At 40.8% G+C, this 14,607-nt stretch overlaps 1 protein-coding gene across 2 annotated transcripts in view; it reads right to left on the bottom strand.

Moving 5' to 3' along the window:
• Positions 1-10,423, bottom strand: part of DECR1 (2,4-dienoyl-CoA reductase 1) — a 45,011-nt gene extending 34,588 nt beyond the window's left edge. The window contains exons 1-2 of one of the 2 annotated variants that reach the window (XM_070631698.1): positions 9,942-10,072; positions 2,231-2,300 (exon numbers count right to left, since the gene is read on the bottom strand). Coding sequence is in view for 1 of the 2 variants with exons in the window: in XM_070631697.1 (XP_070487798.1) it covers positions 9,942-10,001 (60 nt within the window). In the remaining variant the exon portion in view is untranslated. Of the gene's footprint in view, positions 1-2,230; positions 2,301-9,941 lie in introns of both variants that reach the window. The other variant, XM_070631697.1, reaches the window with a different exon arrangement.
• Positions 10,424-14,607: the final 4,184 nt, after the last annotated feature.

The following is a 14,607-nucleotide window of genomic DNA, read 5'->3' as shown; positions in this document are numbered from 1 at the left end:
CCCTATGAGATAATGCTCCCCTACTATTCATAGGGTTTTCATGGCCGATTGTTCATAAATGCGTGGCCAGGTCCTTCTTCCTAGTCTGTCTAGTCTGGAAGCTCGGCTAAAACCTGTCCACCATAGGTGACCCAGTTAGTATTTGAAATACCAGTGGCATAGCTGTCAGCATCATGCAGCCACCACACTATGATAAGTGACAGATGAGTGGTTTGGTTCCCTGAACCAAGAAACAAACCCAGGCCATGGGAGTGAGAGCACTGAATCTTAACCACTAGACCACCAGGGCTGGCTATCCATTACCTTCACAGTTAATTACTTCTAGGTGATGGGATTATGTTTGATTATTTATTCTTTCTGTTTATTTGATGGTTTTTTAGGTATTCTTCTACTCAGTAAGTATAATTTGATTTTATAATCAGGAAAAAGTTATTGCGAGACAAAATTTGAAAACATGTATAAAATAAATGGTGAAGATAAATTTGCAAATCTAGTTATGTTCTGTGCCAGTTGTTATATTTCCTTTTAGCTTTGTATCCTTTTGCCAAGGCTTGATAATCGAAGCAACCTACAATAATCTTTCTCTACATAAATGGCAGTTCTACTTAAAGCTGCCACTGCCTCCAGAACTATTATATTAAGATGATGAATTAGGAAATTTGCACAAGTAGCCTGGTGAGTTTGTCACTACTCAGTAATAATGAAAAAATGTGTTCTAATTTTTGAAAGGCTCTATGATGAATTTTTACTTACTGTTGATTTGTATCGGGAATTTGATGTAGTGCTTTATGAAAGATAAATGAAGCAAGATATTTGCATAAAAACTTTATCTTAAAATATTTTCTCAACTAACTGGTGGAGGGAAGAATACAAAGGTAGAACTAATCATATTTGGTAATGATTCCTAATATGTCTATAACGTATCAGGTATCTACATAGCACAGGCTCACCTGTTGTATCTTATTTGATCTGATCAATACTGATCTTATGACCCCCCAAACCAAAAGTGAAGAAATTGATGTGCTATTTCAATTCATATTACCTGATAATTCACAGCATATATGCTCTTGAATATTAAATTCAAACCATCTGTTTGCCTAAAAGCAAGTTGTTCATTTCAACATTAAGATCTATAGAGAAAAACAGACCTCACAGGATCATACTGTATTCAGACTCCTATTTCTACAAAGAAGGATCCTGAATAACCTGAAACAGCATTTTGGCTGTTTCTTTGTGAGTCATAAAAAATAGATACAAAATAGGTTTTTAAAGATTTTCAAATCCTGCTCTGCGGTTTTTCTAGAAATATGTTGGGTTTTTTGAAAATGGAAATAACATCTTTCATATCAAGATTGATTTTTCCAGAAATCTTTAAAGTTTCCAAAATTTTTAAAACTCTCTAAAGTCCTATAATTTTGGAAATACAGATTTAATTTTTAGCATTAGAAGTTCTGAAATCTCCCAGAAAAAAAGATCACCTATCACCTGCCTCCCCTTCCATACTCATCACTCTCTCACATCATATAAACAATATCTTCCTCCTTCATGTATTCCTAAATTTTGGCATCTAAACTAATGTAAAATGTTTGTACTTCTAATCCTCAAAATGGCAATTCTGACTGTCTCTTCCCTACAGGATGAGGACTGTATATCAATGAGATTTACAACTAAATTACTTAAGTGTTTCAGCTAGTCTAAAATGTCTAGAATAAACATCTAAGATAGAAGCACATTGGTGATCTTAGGCCAAATATGTTTTGTTAGCCCTGCCCAACGTTTTAAAAATTTTGACCCAATATTTAGACAAAAATCAGGAGCTCTACTCACACTTAGGTCCACCTTCCTGCAAGGCTCAGCTCATGCCCAATTGAGAAGGACTGAGCTCTGCCCAGCCCCCACTTACAGAGGCAAAGTGAGCCCTGTTCACTGGGTGGCCTCTTACATTTACACAGGCTTCAGGGACCTGAGGAATTTGAGTGTGTAACTCCTAGTTTAAATAAAATCCAAGAAATCAATACAAAAAAGAGGGAAAAAAATGGTGTTTTTTTATACCATGGAGAATTTTCTGAAGTTTCCTGTAAAACAAATTTCTATAAAAATAATTGCTTAGTATACTAGGGACATTATTAAGAAAATCCAGTTTCAAATCTGCAGAAGTCATATACTAACATACCCTCACACAGAAGTTGTGGAACCAAACAAGTTAATGTGTAAATAACTTTTAGCTTACCTATTTCACCATCATTGTCATCATTACTATTGATTTGGCCTCCATATTAAAATCCCATTCCTGAAAAACACTGATGTCCTCCAGAGTGAAAAACACAAAAATTAAACGCTAGCATGGCATTCAAGCTGTTGGACAGTATGGCCTCAACCTCCCTTCCCAGCCCCACCTCCTAACTGTTCCACCATGTAGGTATACGCTCTGCGCTCACCAACCCCACGGCACTCTTGAAACTTGCCAAGCACTTTCACCTTCCAGCCTTTGCTCCTGCTTTCTCTTCAGCCTGAATTACTCACTTTCTCAACCTAGCAGAGTAAGCTTCAAAACCAAGTAAAAGTGTCAAAATCTTTTGACAATTTTTAACAGGTGCCTCTGTCAAAAGAAATGGGCCAAATGAATCCCTCCCTCCATTAGGATGCAGTCTTCCACACCAGACTGTGAGCATCCAGGAAGGCAGAATAGTCCCCGTTCATCACTGTAGTAGGGTTTCTGGTACTAATTAGGCATTCAGTAAATACTTGTTTTATTGGATGTAACACTGATTGGCCAGGTTTCAATGCCATTCAAAAGTGCATGGGTGCAGACATGTAGTTTTATGCAGATACATGATACAAATCCAGGTCTTTGCCAATTGTTTTAACAAGTTAAAATAGTCATTTCCAATGACTAACTTATGGCATCTTAAAAATTAGTTTACACTCAAGAAAATCCAAATCTATTGATATATGAGTAATAACAAGTCATTTGCAAATAGAAAAACTAGACGAAGGGTTTAAAGAGGTAGTCCACATAAAGAAAATACATCCAACCACATTGATTATTACTTAGTAAGCATATAAACAAAGGGAGATACCATTTTTCTCTCACTAGATTGGGAAAGTTCAAAATTTTATAATACATAATACGAGAAATGGCTTATTAAAGTCACTCACAATCTGATGACATGAATTGGGGCAACATCTTTGGAGGCCAATTTGACAACATTTATCAAAATGATAACTATGAACATCCTGTGACCCAGCAACTCCACATTTAGGAATTTATCCAATAGATATACTCACTCATTTGAGGGGTGAGGAGAAGCTATATTTGAAGATATGTATTAAGATGAAAAGGAATTTATGAAAATTCTATATACAATCACATGAAAAATAAAATACTAATAAATTTAATAAAAGAGGGGCAAGACTTGTAAACTGAAAACTACAAAACATCATTAAGAAATTAAAGAAGACCTAAATAAATGGAAAGACATCCTGTGTTCATGGATTGGAAAACTTAATTTTGTTAAGATGTCAATATTCTCCAAATTGATCTACAGATTTGATGCAATACTGATCAAAATTCTAACTGGCTTTTCACACAACTTATGACAAGCTTATCATAAAATTCATTTTTAGGGACGCAGAAATGCAATGGGCTTAGAATATGCAAACATATTTACTAAAGCAATGTTTGTGATAGAAAAGACTAGAACACAAACTATCTGCATTGCCATAGGTAACATACCCAAATGATGATATCATCATACATATGGTGATACATGCACAAAAATTGTTGGAAGGATCCACAAGAAATGATTCATAACAGTAACCTCTTGGGAGAGGGAATTATTGAATTGCTACTGCATACACTTTTGTACTGATGAATATTCGACATGTTCCTAAGTTAATTTTTCATTAAAAAGTTAAGAAAATCAAATCAGACATGTGAGCATACAATATACAAAGGGTATAAAGTTACAGAAAGAAGAAAAGTAGCACAGAATCAGTGTCATAAGGATGTATGCCTTATTTGAAGTGTAAGTTTTCTATATTCCACACTTAAGTGTGAGCTCTATTTACAAAGACAATGAAATATTACCATATCTATTTTTTTGGAGTTTTAAGTATCTGTTGATTTAAGTCAGAATGAATATTTTTTTAGATCAAATTTATCCCGAATCCAATTCACATGATAAGTGCTTTGCAAACTGGGCCTTAACTGTCATCTAAAAATCTCAGCTTGGTAAAGATCAGACAATCTTATTTTTCAAAGGATGACAGTGATAGCTAGACGGACATGGTACTTGATGCTGCAGTGCAGAAAAGGACAGCCCTGCAGAATGAAGAACTGTCCCATCCACTAATGCCAATAGCGACCCTATAAACTTTAAAAGAACTGAGTGCCCAAACTCTACCCACTCCCACGGCTTGCCGCAGGCTATGTTAAGCTCAGTCTCTGTGCCTGTGTGGATTGCTCGAGCACCTCCACCTGCTCCTTCGCTTAAATAGGGTAAGGCAGAGAGGCCACTGATATTCTAAGTTCCTGCAGAACACAGATCTTGTTGCCACAGCAACTTGAAGGTAAGGCTGAGCAAATATAAAAGAAAGTTAGCTGGACTCCAAGCTCCAGTGGCTAGGTTGAATTATGCAATTGCTGCATAGACAAGAAATTACACTTTCGTAATTTAAAATTGTAATAAAAAAAGATATTACAAGCAAGACAGAAATTACACTTTTGAGTAATGATACATCTTATAGCAATGAACATGAGTCCTTGAAAAAGTAGTTGTTCTGTGCTATAGGGTGTACTTCTCATTTTTATTAAGTTCTGATTTGCAATTAGATGTGGACCAAACAGATGCTTCCCCATTACTACACAATAAAAGGACATGAAATCAAAAAGATAAATTAGCAGACAATCTGAAATTTTCTGAGATTTTCACTCCTGCTTGCCTCTCATTCAAGTCATCTCTTATTGATCCCTATCATGTTAGACAAAACTAACAGTATTTTTAAACCAAGAAATAAAACCTCTGCTCTTGAAAAGGGTTTGTTTTGATTTGGGAATTTGCTTATATGAAAAAGTATTAGAGGTAAACTAGGGATTAGGATTAGGATAGAGTTAACTCAATTATTTTTAGCAAGTTTTTCCTGAGCATCTACTATGTCTCGGCCACTGTTCCAAGCAATGGCAATATAGCAGCCAGCAAAACAGATACAATATTCTACCCTAAGAGACATTCTCTTTTGGGGGGAGGGAGATAACTAAACTAAGTGAAATATATAGTATATTAAAAGCTAATATGTCCTGTGGGGAAAAATAAGGCCTAGGACAATGAGGTGACATTTCAGCCAAGTCCTAAAGGAGGTGAGGGAATGAGTCACATACTTCTCTCAGGCAGAAAGAAGAGCAAGAGCAAAGGCCCTGAGAAGGAAGTGTGCCTAGCACAATGAGGAAGAGTCAAAAGGCCAGTGCTTTGCTGGAGAGGGAGAAGGGAGGGAAAGAGGGGCAGCAGGTGAGGTCAATGAGGTTAAGGGGCCTGGATCATGCAGGCTGAGTCCACCACTATGTGGGCTTAGGCTTTTACTCTGAGTCCAGTGGGAAACATCTCCAAAGTTTTGAGCAGAAGATTAGCATGATCTGCCTTAAGTTTTTAGAGGATCATTCTGGCTGCCATGGAATGTAGGAGGCAAGGCTGGAAGCAGGGAGACTAGGTATAACGCTTTTGTAGCAAGCCAGGCAGGAGAAGATGATGTCATAGACAGGGATACCAGTATTAGACGTGGCAGGAAGTTAGCAAATAAGATTATCTGCAGGTGGGAAGGTCCCAGAAAATGGACCTAAAATTGCCTGGTCCAATGATTTCTTCTTGCCTCAAAGCCCAACCTCAGCACACCTTACCTATTTCACTAAAAGCTGAAAAAGTCTTTCACTTTACTGAAAAGATCAAGGCCATTTGGCTGAGAGAGCCTTTTCCACCTCTCCTACCTTCACCTCAGTATCTCTGTTACTTTTTGCATTGCTTTTGTGTTTTAGAAGGAGTAAGATTTAACTGTGAACTAGAAGAAGGAAATGGACAGCAGTCAGACAGAAGGCATTAGCCTAGGTGAGAAATAATGAGGACAACAGAAATCAAGATAAGACAACATTTTCCACATGCATTTAACATGTAGGTTGGCCTGAATTCAGAAGCCAACCCACTGGAAGAGGTGAGAAGAGGAAAGCTGAAGATAACTGAGTTTTCTAGTTTAAATAGCTGTGTGTGGAGTGATGCTGTAACTGAAATGACTGGGTTGACATGAAAAGATCCACGTTGGAAAAATGAAGATAAGGAGTGCTGTATTAAAAATGCCATACCTGGATTATCCATGGAATATTCAGGTGGGGATATCTAAACTGCAGTTGGAAATATGATTTTGAAGCAGAGAGAAGAAACTGGGGCTAAAGGCAAATGGCAACATCATTTCAAGGACTGTGAGAGCCTACAGTTCTATCACTGCTTTTGTGATTGAATGCGGTGGGGGTAGTTTCCCCAGACTGGAAGGGATCAAAGAACAGTTGTCTCTTTACCCTTAACTTACTTATATTTACCCAGCCATCTCTGATCTCAAAGTGAGTAATCACCTTAAAGAGAGAAAAACATAGGACAGCTGAGATTGCTGATCATTTTCTACCTGGGATTTTCTTTAAAAACTAAGGGTTGCCTGGGGGCCAGCTCCATGGCATAGTGGTCAAGTTTGGCATGCTCCACGTCGGTGGTCCAGGTTCGCTGTTTTAGATCCTGGACACAGACCTACATCACTCGTCAGCCATGCTGTGGTGACAACCCACATATTAAAAAAAAGTGGAGGAAGATTGGCATAGATGTTAGCTCAGAGCTAATCTTCCTCAGTAAATAAATAAATAAATATAAACTAAGAGTTGCCAAACATCAAGGGAATGTCTTCTAACACCAGCTGTATGAAACCCTTGGCTAACTTTAGAATTCCCCTCCTCTTTTGATGTGTTTTATAATGACCTGTGGGGAATAATCTGAGATCTAGATTTTTTTAATATTGCAAAGTTAGCTTTACAGTTTTGGGAGGGAGTTTATTTTGAAATTCTTCATATGCCTGTCTGAGCTCTGAGGCCACCATTCATCCATGTGATTCCTTCTAGTGACTCACATCCTCTTTCTCTTCACCTAATATATCCCCTCTATCCCCAAGCCCCATGCATTTTACCTCCCTGGTATCGTTCCCCTCTATCCACTGCCTGACTTCAAAGGCCCATATCTCCCGTCATTCACAAATACTGAGGGCCTATGCTATGTCATCTCTTATCTGGTCTCCAGCCTCCAGTCTCTCCTCACCCCAACCCATCCGTGATGCTGCCCCCCAGAGTACTGCAAACCTGCTCATAGTACTTCTCTCCTTAAGATCCTTCAATGGCTCCTGACAGCTGTATAAAGTCCAGATTCCTTTGCTTCACATAGCACACCAAATCCTCATGACCTGGCTCCTGTCCATCTCTCCAGCCTCACCTTCCTCTGCTTTCTCTTCTTGAAATTTACACTCAGGAAAACAAAATACTCAGAGTTCCCCAAACACAAACTGTCTCCTACCTTCCTATCTTTACACAAATTGATCCCCCCCATCACCCAACATTCATCATTCAAAGCCAGCTCTGAGAGTTCTATGCCTTCCCTAACACTCCCATACAGAACTCACAGTCTCACCTCCATCTCTGTAACTTAATTAAATTATCTATTTACCAGTTTAGAAATTCCAGGGGCCATTTAACATGCTCAACACACATCACTTGAGTCCTCTTCCCCCTGCCCCCCTCATAAATGCCCTCTCTCAGAGAGTGGCATTTCCCTTAGCTCAGAGGCCCAAGATAGAAACTTGGGCTTCATCTCATACCACAAATCCAAACTACTAAGTTCGGTGGATTGTAGTCCTAAACAGCTCCAACACCGCCCTTAGTTCAGATGCTCAGCACTTTTGTTTGGACTTCTGGTCTCTCCATCTTGTCTCATCTGATGATAACACTATCCTGTTCACAATTTGATGGTGCCATATCACCTTCTCAGCATGGCCCAATCTTCAATGGGCCCCCCACCACCAACCAATCACCAAGGCCTCTCAATTTACCTCCTAAATACCACTTGACTTCCCTCTGCATACACACCATTCCCTAGTTGAAGCTGCCATGGCCTATCATTTGGAGAGAGGATTACTGGGGTTTGACCACTTGCCTCCACTCTCGCCCCTACTCCCATGGGGTCAGGACAAAGCTCTCATTCCCAGAAGAAATGAGAGAACTTGAGAACAGTGTTCCTATTTTTTAAAATTTGCATCCCCAGGGCCAGGCACAGAACCAGTTCTGAATAAACGTTTGTTGTGTTGAATTAAGGTCTACTGGCTAACAGTAGTACAGTGTAATACAGCACTCATAAATAGGAATTATGACAAATGAAACATTTCCCTTGGTTCTTGGTAACAAAAATATTCAAATTAGGGGTTTTAATTGTAACAACTTGTATTTACCCACAAAAACATGATGTTCCCTGGAACAACCTCCCACTTCACAGATGGGAAGACTTTTCTACTCCAAGGAATTCAAACCCAAGCCTGCATATGCCAGGAAGGCAACAAAGCATTCTAACTGGGGCATCTCTTGCCTCCAAACTCCAATGCTCAAAACTGCCATTTTTCTTAAGCAGAGAAATTCCAAAATTGTCAGATTACAATTAATTTTTAAATGAGTTCATTTTCTCCCTCTCAAACTGTATTGTCTAATGGTGTCAGAAGCGCTGGGATACAATCTGTGTGACCTTATTACTACAATCGTAATGATTTGTGTTAAAAAAGAAAATTTCTGAAGACTTTCTACCTCACAGAGCTGTTGTAGGATTCAAATGAGAAAGTTCTTGAGAAGGGATCAGAAAACATAGGCTTCTTTTACAGTGACCTGTAACCTAAATCCTTACAGGAAAAGAAAATAGTATCAACAAAACACTAGCCTTGAACAAACCTCACTTTCTAAAACCAAGTTCTCTTACTTGGCTCACCATGCCCTTTCCTTCTGTTCACATTGGGACTTTGTCCGTATTTTTCAAAAAAGAATACCATGGCTGCCCATTCTTATCAAACTGAAAAAAGTTTTTTCACAGTTGGCAGATTAATTTTTCCACCTGGCTAAGGAAATTGTGTTTTTTGGTTTAGTTCAATTTATTAAGACTTTTTAATTTATTTGGAGGAAGGGGCTGTCTTGGATATCATTGCTTCTTTTTACTTTTCTTTTCTTTCTTCCCCTCTCCAGTTGTCTTCACTTGCATACTTTATTTCCATTATGGGTCCAGTGAAGAGATGTTGACAGAACAAAACAACAGTATGGGGGGAGACAGAAGAGGATCAGCCTGAGATTGATCTCTACTGGCATTACTTCTAGGAAGGGGAGTTTAAACAGCTGGGTTTTCTTTCTTTCTTTTATGTGAATATGTTCGTGTTAATATTTGAATTTTCATTAATAAAAGGACTGCAGATAAGGCGAATGCTCCCTTAGGCCCCACTCTCACCCACTCCTCAAAGGGCAGTATTCTCTTTTTCTACCTATTTACACACAACTTTGAAACTTCCAGGAATGTAAAACTTTACACACACGCACACACACACTATTCCCCTTCTTAAACCCAGTGCCCAGGCTCCTGCTTCCTCCGCGTGGCCCTGCGCTCCGGTACCCGGCTCCTCTCTCCTTGCAGCCAGGGTCTCTCTGTCCTTTCTCCTTGCGCCCCAGTACCCCCTGTCCTCTCTCCTATCTCCACGGGATCCCTGTCCTCCCTCCCCGCGCCCCGGGAACCCTGGTCTTTGCTCTGCGCGCCCCCCGTCACCGCCCCAAAGGCGGGCACGGGCAGAGCGTTCGCGGTGGGCAAGCCAGGCCCTCGGCCGCTCCAGCGCCGCCTTACCCGCCGAGGATCGAAGACCCGAGTAAAGAACACCCGCCCTGGCAGCGCCATGTCTGGCATCCCGAACTTGGCCCGGAAACACGCAGAGCGCAAGGGGCGGGCCAGAAGTCACAAAGCTCCCGGGGCTGGGCGGAAACATCGCACGCCCTGTGACCCCAGGTCTGAGCCCAAGGGCGCTGCCGGGCTCTGCCTCTCCGACGCTTTTTCTGGCTCTCTTTGCCTTTGTCGTCCGGCAGTGTTTTGTAGAGCGGAGAAAGGCGGTTTCGACGTCCTTATGTGGGTGAACGAACCCCTGCGCCAGAAAATCGTTTGCAGATTGCAGAAACACGCGACATATACACACTGCCCACGGAGTGCTAATGCCTTTTACAGTAATTTGTGTCTTTTCCTTAAGTGCACGTTTAAGTTCGTGTTTGGTGTGGCGGTGAATCACACATCATCAGAATAATAATATCTTGGATTGAAAACAAAGCCTCACTTTTCCTAATGCAAAGCGGCGGAAATCTAACAAAAGCCGCACCTTTGGGAGGGCTTTGACTTTTTGCAGAACACACCGCCCCGTGTTGTCGAGAAAAGCGTCCTGCTTTTGCTTTTTCTCTCTTAAGGGGTTAATAATACATAAACTAAAAGCAAATGCTGACCTTTAGTTTATCATTCTCCATCTTAGTTTAATGTACCTCTTGACCCGCTGCATAAGCTCAGATCACATTTCTTTCTTCACTTCTAAAATGTGAATATTCATACCTAATCCAGGATTATTGTGAAGATTAAAAGAGGATGTGTGTGAAACCCCAAACTCAGGCTGACAGTGAGTGACAGAGTTTACTAAGCGCCTGCCATTTTTTAAGTGCTGAGAGAAAGAAAAAAGCAGCCCCTGACATTCAGAACATTGCCTGGCAGTCACAGGTGTAGGGGAGGAAGACATTTCCTCTACCAGCTCTGGGTTCTTCTGGCCAGAGAACGAATTAAATTCACATGAGACAGAATAACAGGAGAAAATTAAACAAAGCTTTATAACATGTACACACGGGAGAGGCTCAGGCAAACTGAGCAACTCGCCAAAATGGCAGAAGCCAGCACCTTAAATATCATCTTCAGCTAAAGACAAAGGAGGATGTTGGGGGAGGTTACCAGACAAGTACAGTAAACAGGAGTAAGATTATTATGCAGACTTAAGTCCTTGCCTTCCTCATTGATTAAGAGTTTCCAGACATAAGGTCATGCCCTCTTCTTCCTGGTGCAGAGAGGCAGACACCTTTACAAATGGAGATTTCCTTTACAATTGTAAATGTCTGTTAACAAAGGGTAAGTAAATTCTACTTTTCAGAGTTTCTTTCCTGTCTGCAGTTTTTTAAAAGTAACCAGCACAAAATATTCCTCATGCCAAAGAGACATATCTTGGTGTGGCCAATTGCAGTCCCCCACAGGGACAGGACCCATGGGCAGTAAGAGCTGCAGCATGGGGACAGGACCCACGGGCAGTAAAAGCTGCAATGTGTTGAGCGTTAGAGCTAAATTTGTAAGGCATGGGTACGTGACTTATTTTTATTAGACAAAGGAAAGATGATGTAAAAAGTCATTGAACGGTATCAGTGCAGGAGGGGTCTGGTTATTGTGTGGTTGTATAACTTTAGATATGTATTGGGTCATATAGATCAGCATGTAGGCCAGGACACCTTGGGCTTCTCTACCTGGGGCAGCCTTGATCCACATCACTATAGACTGAATATTTATGTTCCCCCCAGATTCACATGTTGAAATCCTGACCCCTAAGGTGATGGTATTAGGAGGTAGGGCCTTGGGAGGTCATTAGGTCATGAGAGTAGAGCCCTTATGATGGAGATTAGAGCCCTTGTGGAAAAGACCCCAGAGAGCTAGCTCATCCCTTTGACTACGTCAGCAGTCTGCAACCCAGAGGACAGCTCTCACCAGAACTCAATCATGCTGACACCCTGATCTCGGACTTCCAGCTTCCACAAGTATGAGCAATAATTCTAACATACTGGGGTTAGGACTTCAACAAATGAATTTGGAGGGGGCACAATTAAGCCCGTAATACTTACTCTCTCAAACTATTTTCAGACCAACTTTGGAGGCCTGCTCTGTCTTCTCAAAAAGCGATAAATAGTTCGTATTCTCTTGGTGTATGTGTTTGTGTGTAGGTGGCATCATTGGTCTTGACATCGAAACCAAAATTTCGGTGGAAATCCATCTTGTTTCCACAGCAAAGTAACAATATTAGTGTCTTAAAACAATACACATTTATTATGTCATAGTTTCTATGGGTCAAGTATCTGGGTATGGCTTACCCAGGTCCTCTGCTCAGGCTGTCACAAGACTGCAATCAAGTTGTCCACTGGGGTGTGTTTTCACTTTGAGGCTCAAGTGGAGAAGAATCTGCTTCCAAGCTGTCAGCAGAATTCATTTCTTTGTGCTTATATGACTGAGAGCTGCAGCCTCTGCTAGCTATTGGCTGGAGGCCACTCGGAGCTTCTAGAGGTTGCCTGCAATTCCTTTCCATGTGGACTTCTTCAATGTGACTGCTTATTTCATCAAGCCAGCAAGGAGAATCTCTCACCTCAGGGAGCACTCAGTCTCTCTTTTAAGGACATCACCTGATTAAGTGACGCCCACCCAGAATAATCTTAATCTCCTTTTAATTATGGTGGTCTAGTGGTTAAGATTTAGCATTGTCACCACCATGGCCTGGGTTAGTTTTCTGCTCAGGAAGCCACACCACCCATCTGTTAGTCGTCATACTCTGGTGGCTGCATGCTGCTGTGATACCAAAAGCTATGCCACCCGTCTTTCAAATACCAGAAGGGTCACCCATAGCAGATAGGTTTCAGCAGAGTTCCCAGACTAAGACAGACTAGGAAGAAGAAGCTGGCCACCCACTTCCAAAATGTTGGCCATGAAAACCCTGTGAATAGCAGCAAGCACTGCAAAAAAGACTAGGCAGGGTTCTGCTCTGCTATACACAGAGTTGTTAGGAATCAGAGTCAAATCAACAGCCCTAACAACGTTTTCATTAACTAAAAATTGACTGCTTTGGCACCTTAATTACATCTGCAAAATCCCTTCACCTTTGCCATATTCTATTGGCTAGAATTAAGTTGCAGGTCCCATTCATACACAAGGGGAGGGGATTACACAAGGTGTGAATACTACGTGGTGAGGATCATAGGGATCATCTTAGAATTCCGCCTACCACAACCTCTGTGCTATACATGGGGAGGAAAGGAGGTTGCAAACGTTTTAGGTAGACCCATGCTCTACCACCAGTCAGAGGGGAATAGCTATATAATACATTTAGGCAGGCTACACGCTGGGCACTCAGATTCACTGTTGGTGCTCAAGCTTGGTAAACCTTAGCAGAAAGTAGGATTTCAAAGGAACAAGCCATCTGAAGAAAATATAACTACAGAGGACTAAAAACCAAAGAGGCCTCCCCAAATGGCTGTGTAAGACCTGGGGCCCTTCTCATGATCCTGAGAGGGAAAGAGAGAGGCAGGGCTCTAAAGATGACTAAGGTTGAATTTCCCCCATAATCATGGATGGATAGATGGGGGCTAGAAATGGGACTTAAATAAAATAAGGTGATATTACTTTTACTCTTGAATATGTGGTTGAAAATTCACAGCCACTATAACTGTCTTGAATGTGACATAGAAAGAAAAGCTCATAATAAATTTAAAAAAAAAAAGGTTCCCCAAAACATACCATGACTTCTGCCATCCCACCTCAGGTTCAACCCTTGCATCTGGCAGACTCCTGCACCCAACAATGGCTGCTCCTAACACCCTCCCTCTCCCACTTCCCATCCCACATACACACACATACATACGCTACCACCTCAGTGTGCTGCCTCCAATCCCCACCATCAGGAGTGAGCTTCAATGTCATTTTCTCAGAGAAAGTTACCTTCACTTCTGAACTAGTTTAGGTCTCCCTACTAGAGATATATCCAAGTTTAACAGTATCTGAAGCTTATACACTCTGGGGAGCCCTCTTTAAGAAGAAAAAGAATACCAAATTAGGTGCAAAAATGAATATGTATTTAGAACGTAGGAAGAAATCATAACAAAGAGAATTGTCAAAAAATTCACAATACCATAAATTTCACACAATCCAGAAAAGTAAGGTAATATGTTTAGTTGAATGCTTACGATATCGCCATTTTTACTTTTCCCTGGTATTTTTCAGCTGCATTCTCTTTGATCACCTCCTCATATATCAAAGATTTTGTGAGCTTATTATCCATAAAGAGTTCAGGTGCTACATCACACGGCCTCACACGTACACAGATTTGCTGTTTGTAGGACTGCTACAGATTTATATCCAGCAAAAACAAAATTTCTGATAAATTCTGTTGTATGTGATTCCCATCACACATACACAAAAAAGTATGGTGCGTCATAATAGCAAATACTGCATTGTCAAATATTCCTGACAGAAGAGAACTTCCATTTGACTATGCATCCATGAAACCATATTCTCTGCTTACAATTTTACACAACTGATACTAACTTCTGCGTCTATATACTTCAAACGTTTTAAACTTTGCATCTCCTTCAATCCCCATATACTTCCAGGGCTGGGCACCATAGGACACATCTATATCTCAATACTACCTCTGGCCTTGTACATACATGTCCCAGGGTGT

Source organism: Equus przewalskii, chromosome 8 (assembly GCF_037783145.1).
Source record: "Equus przewalskii isolate Varuska chromosome 8, EquPr2, whole genome shotgun sequence".
Lineage (NCBI taxonomy): Eukaryota > Metazoa > Chordata > Mammalia > Perissodactyla > Equidae > Equus > Equus przewalskii.
Note: the sequence above shows the minus strand (reverse complement) of the source record. Positions and strands in the feature narration are given on the sequence as shown.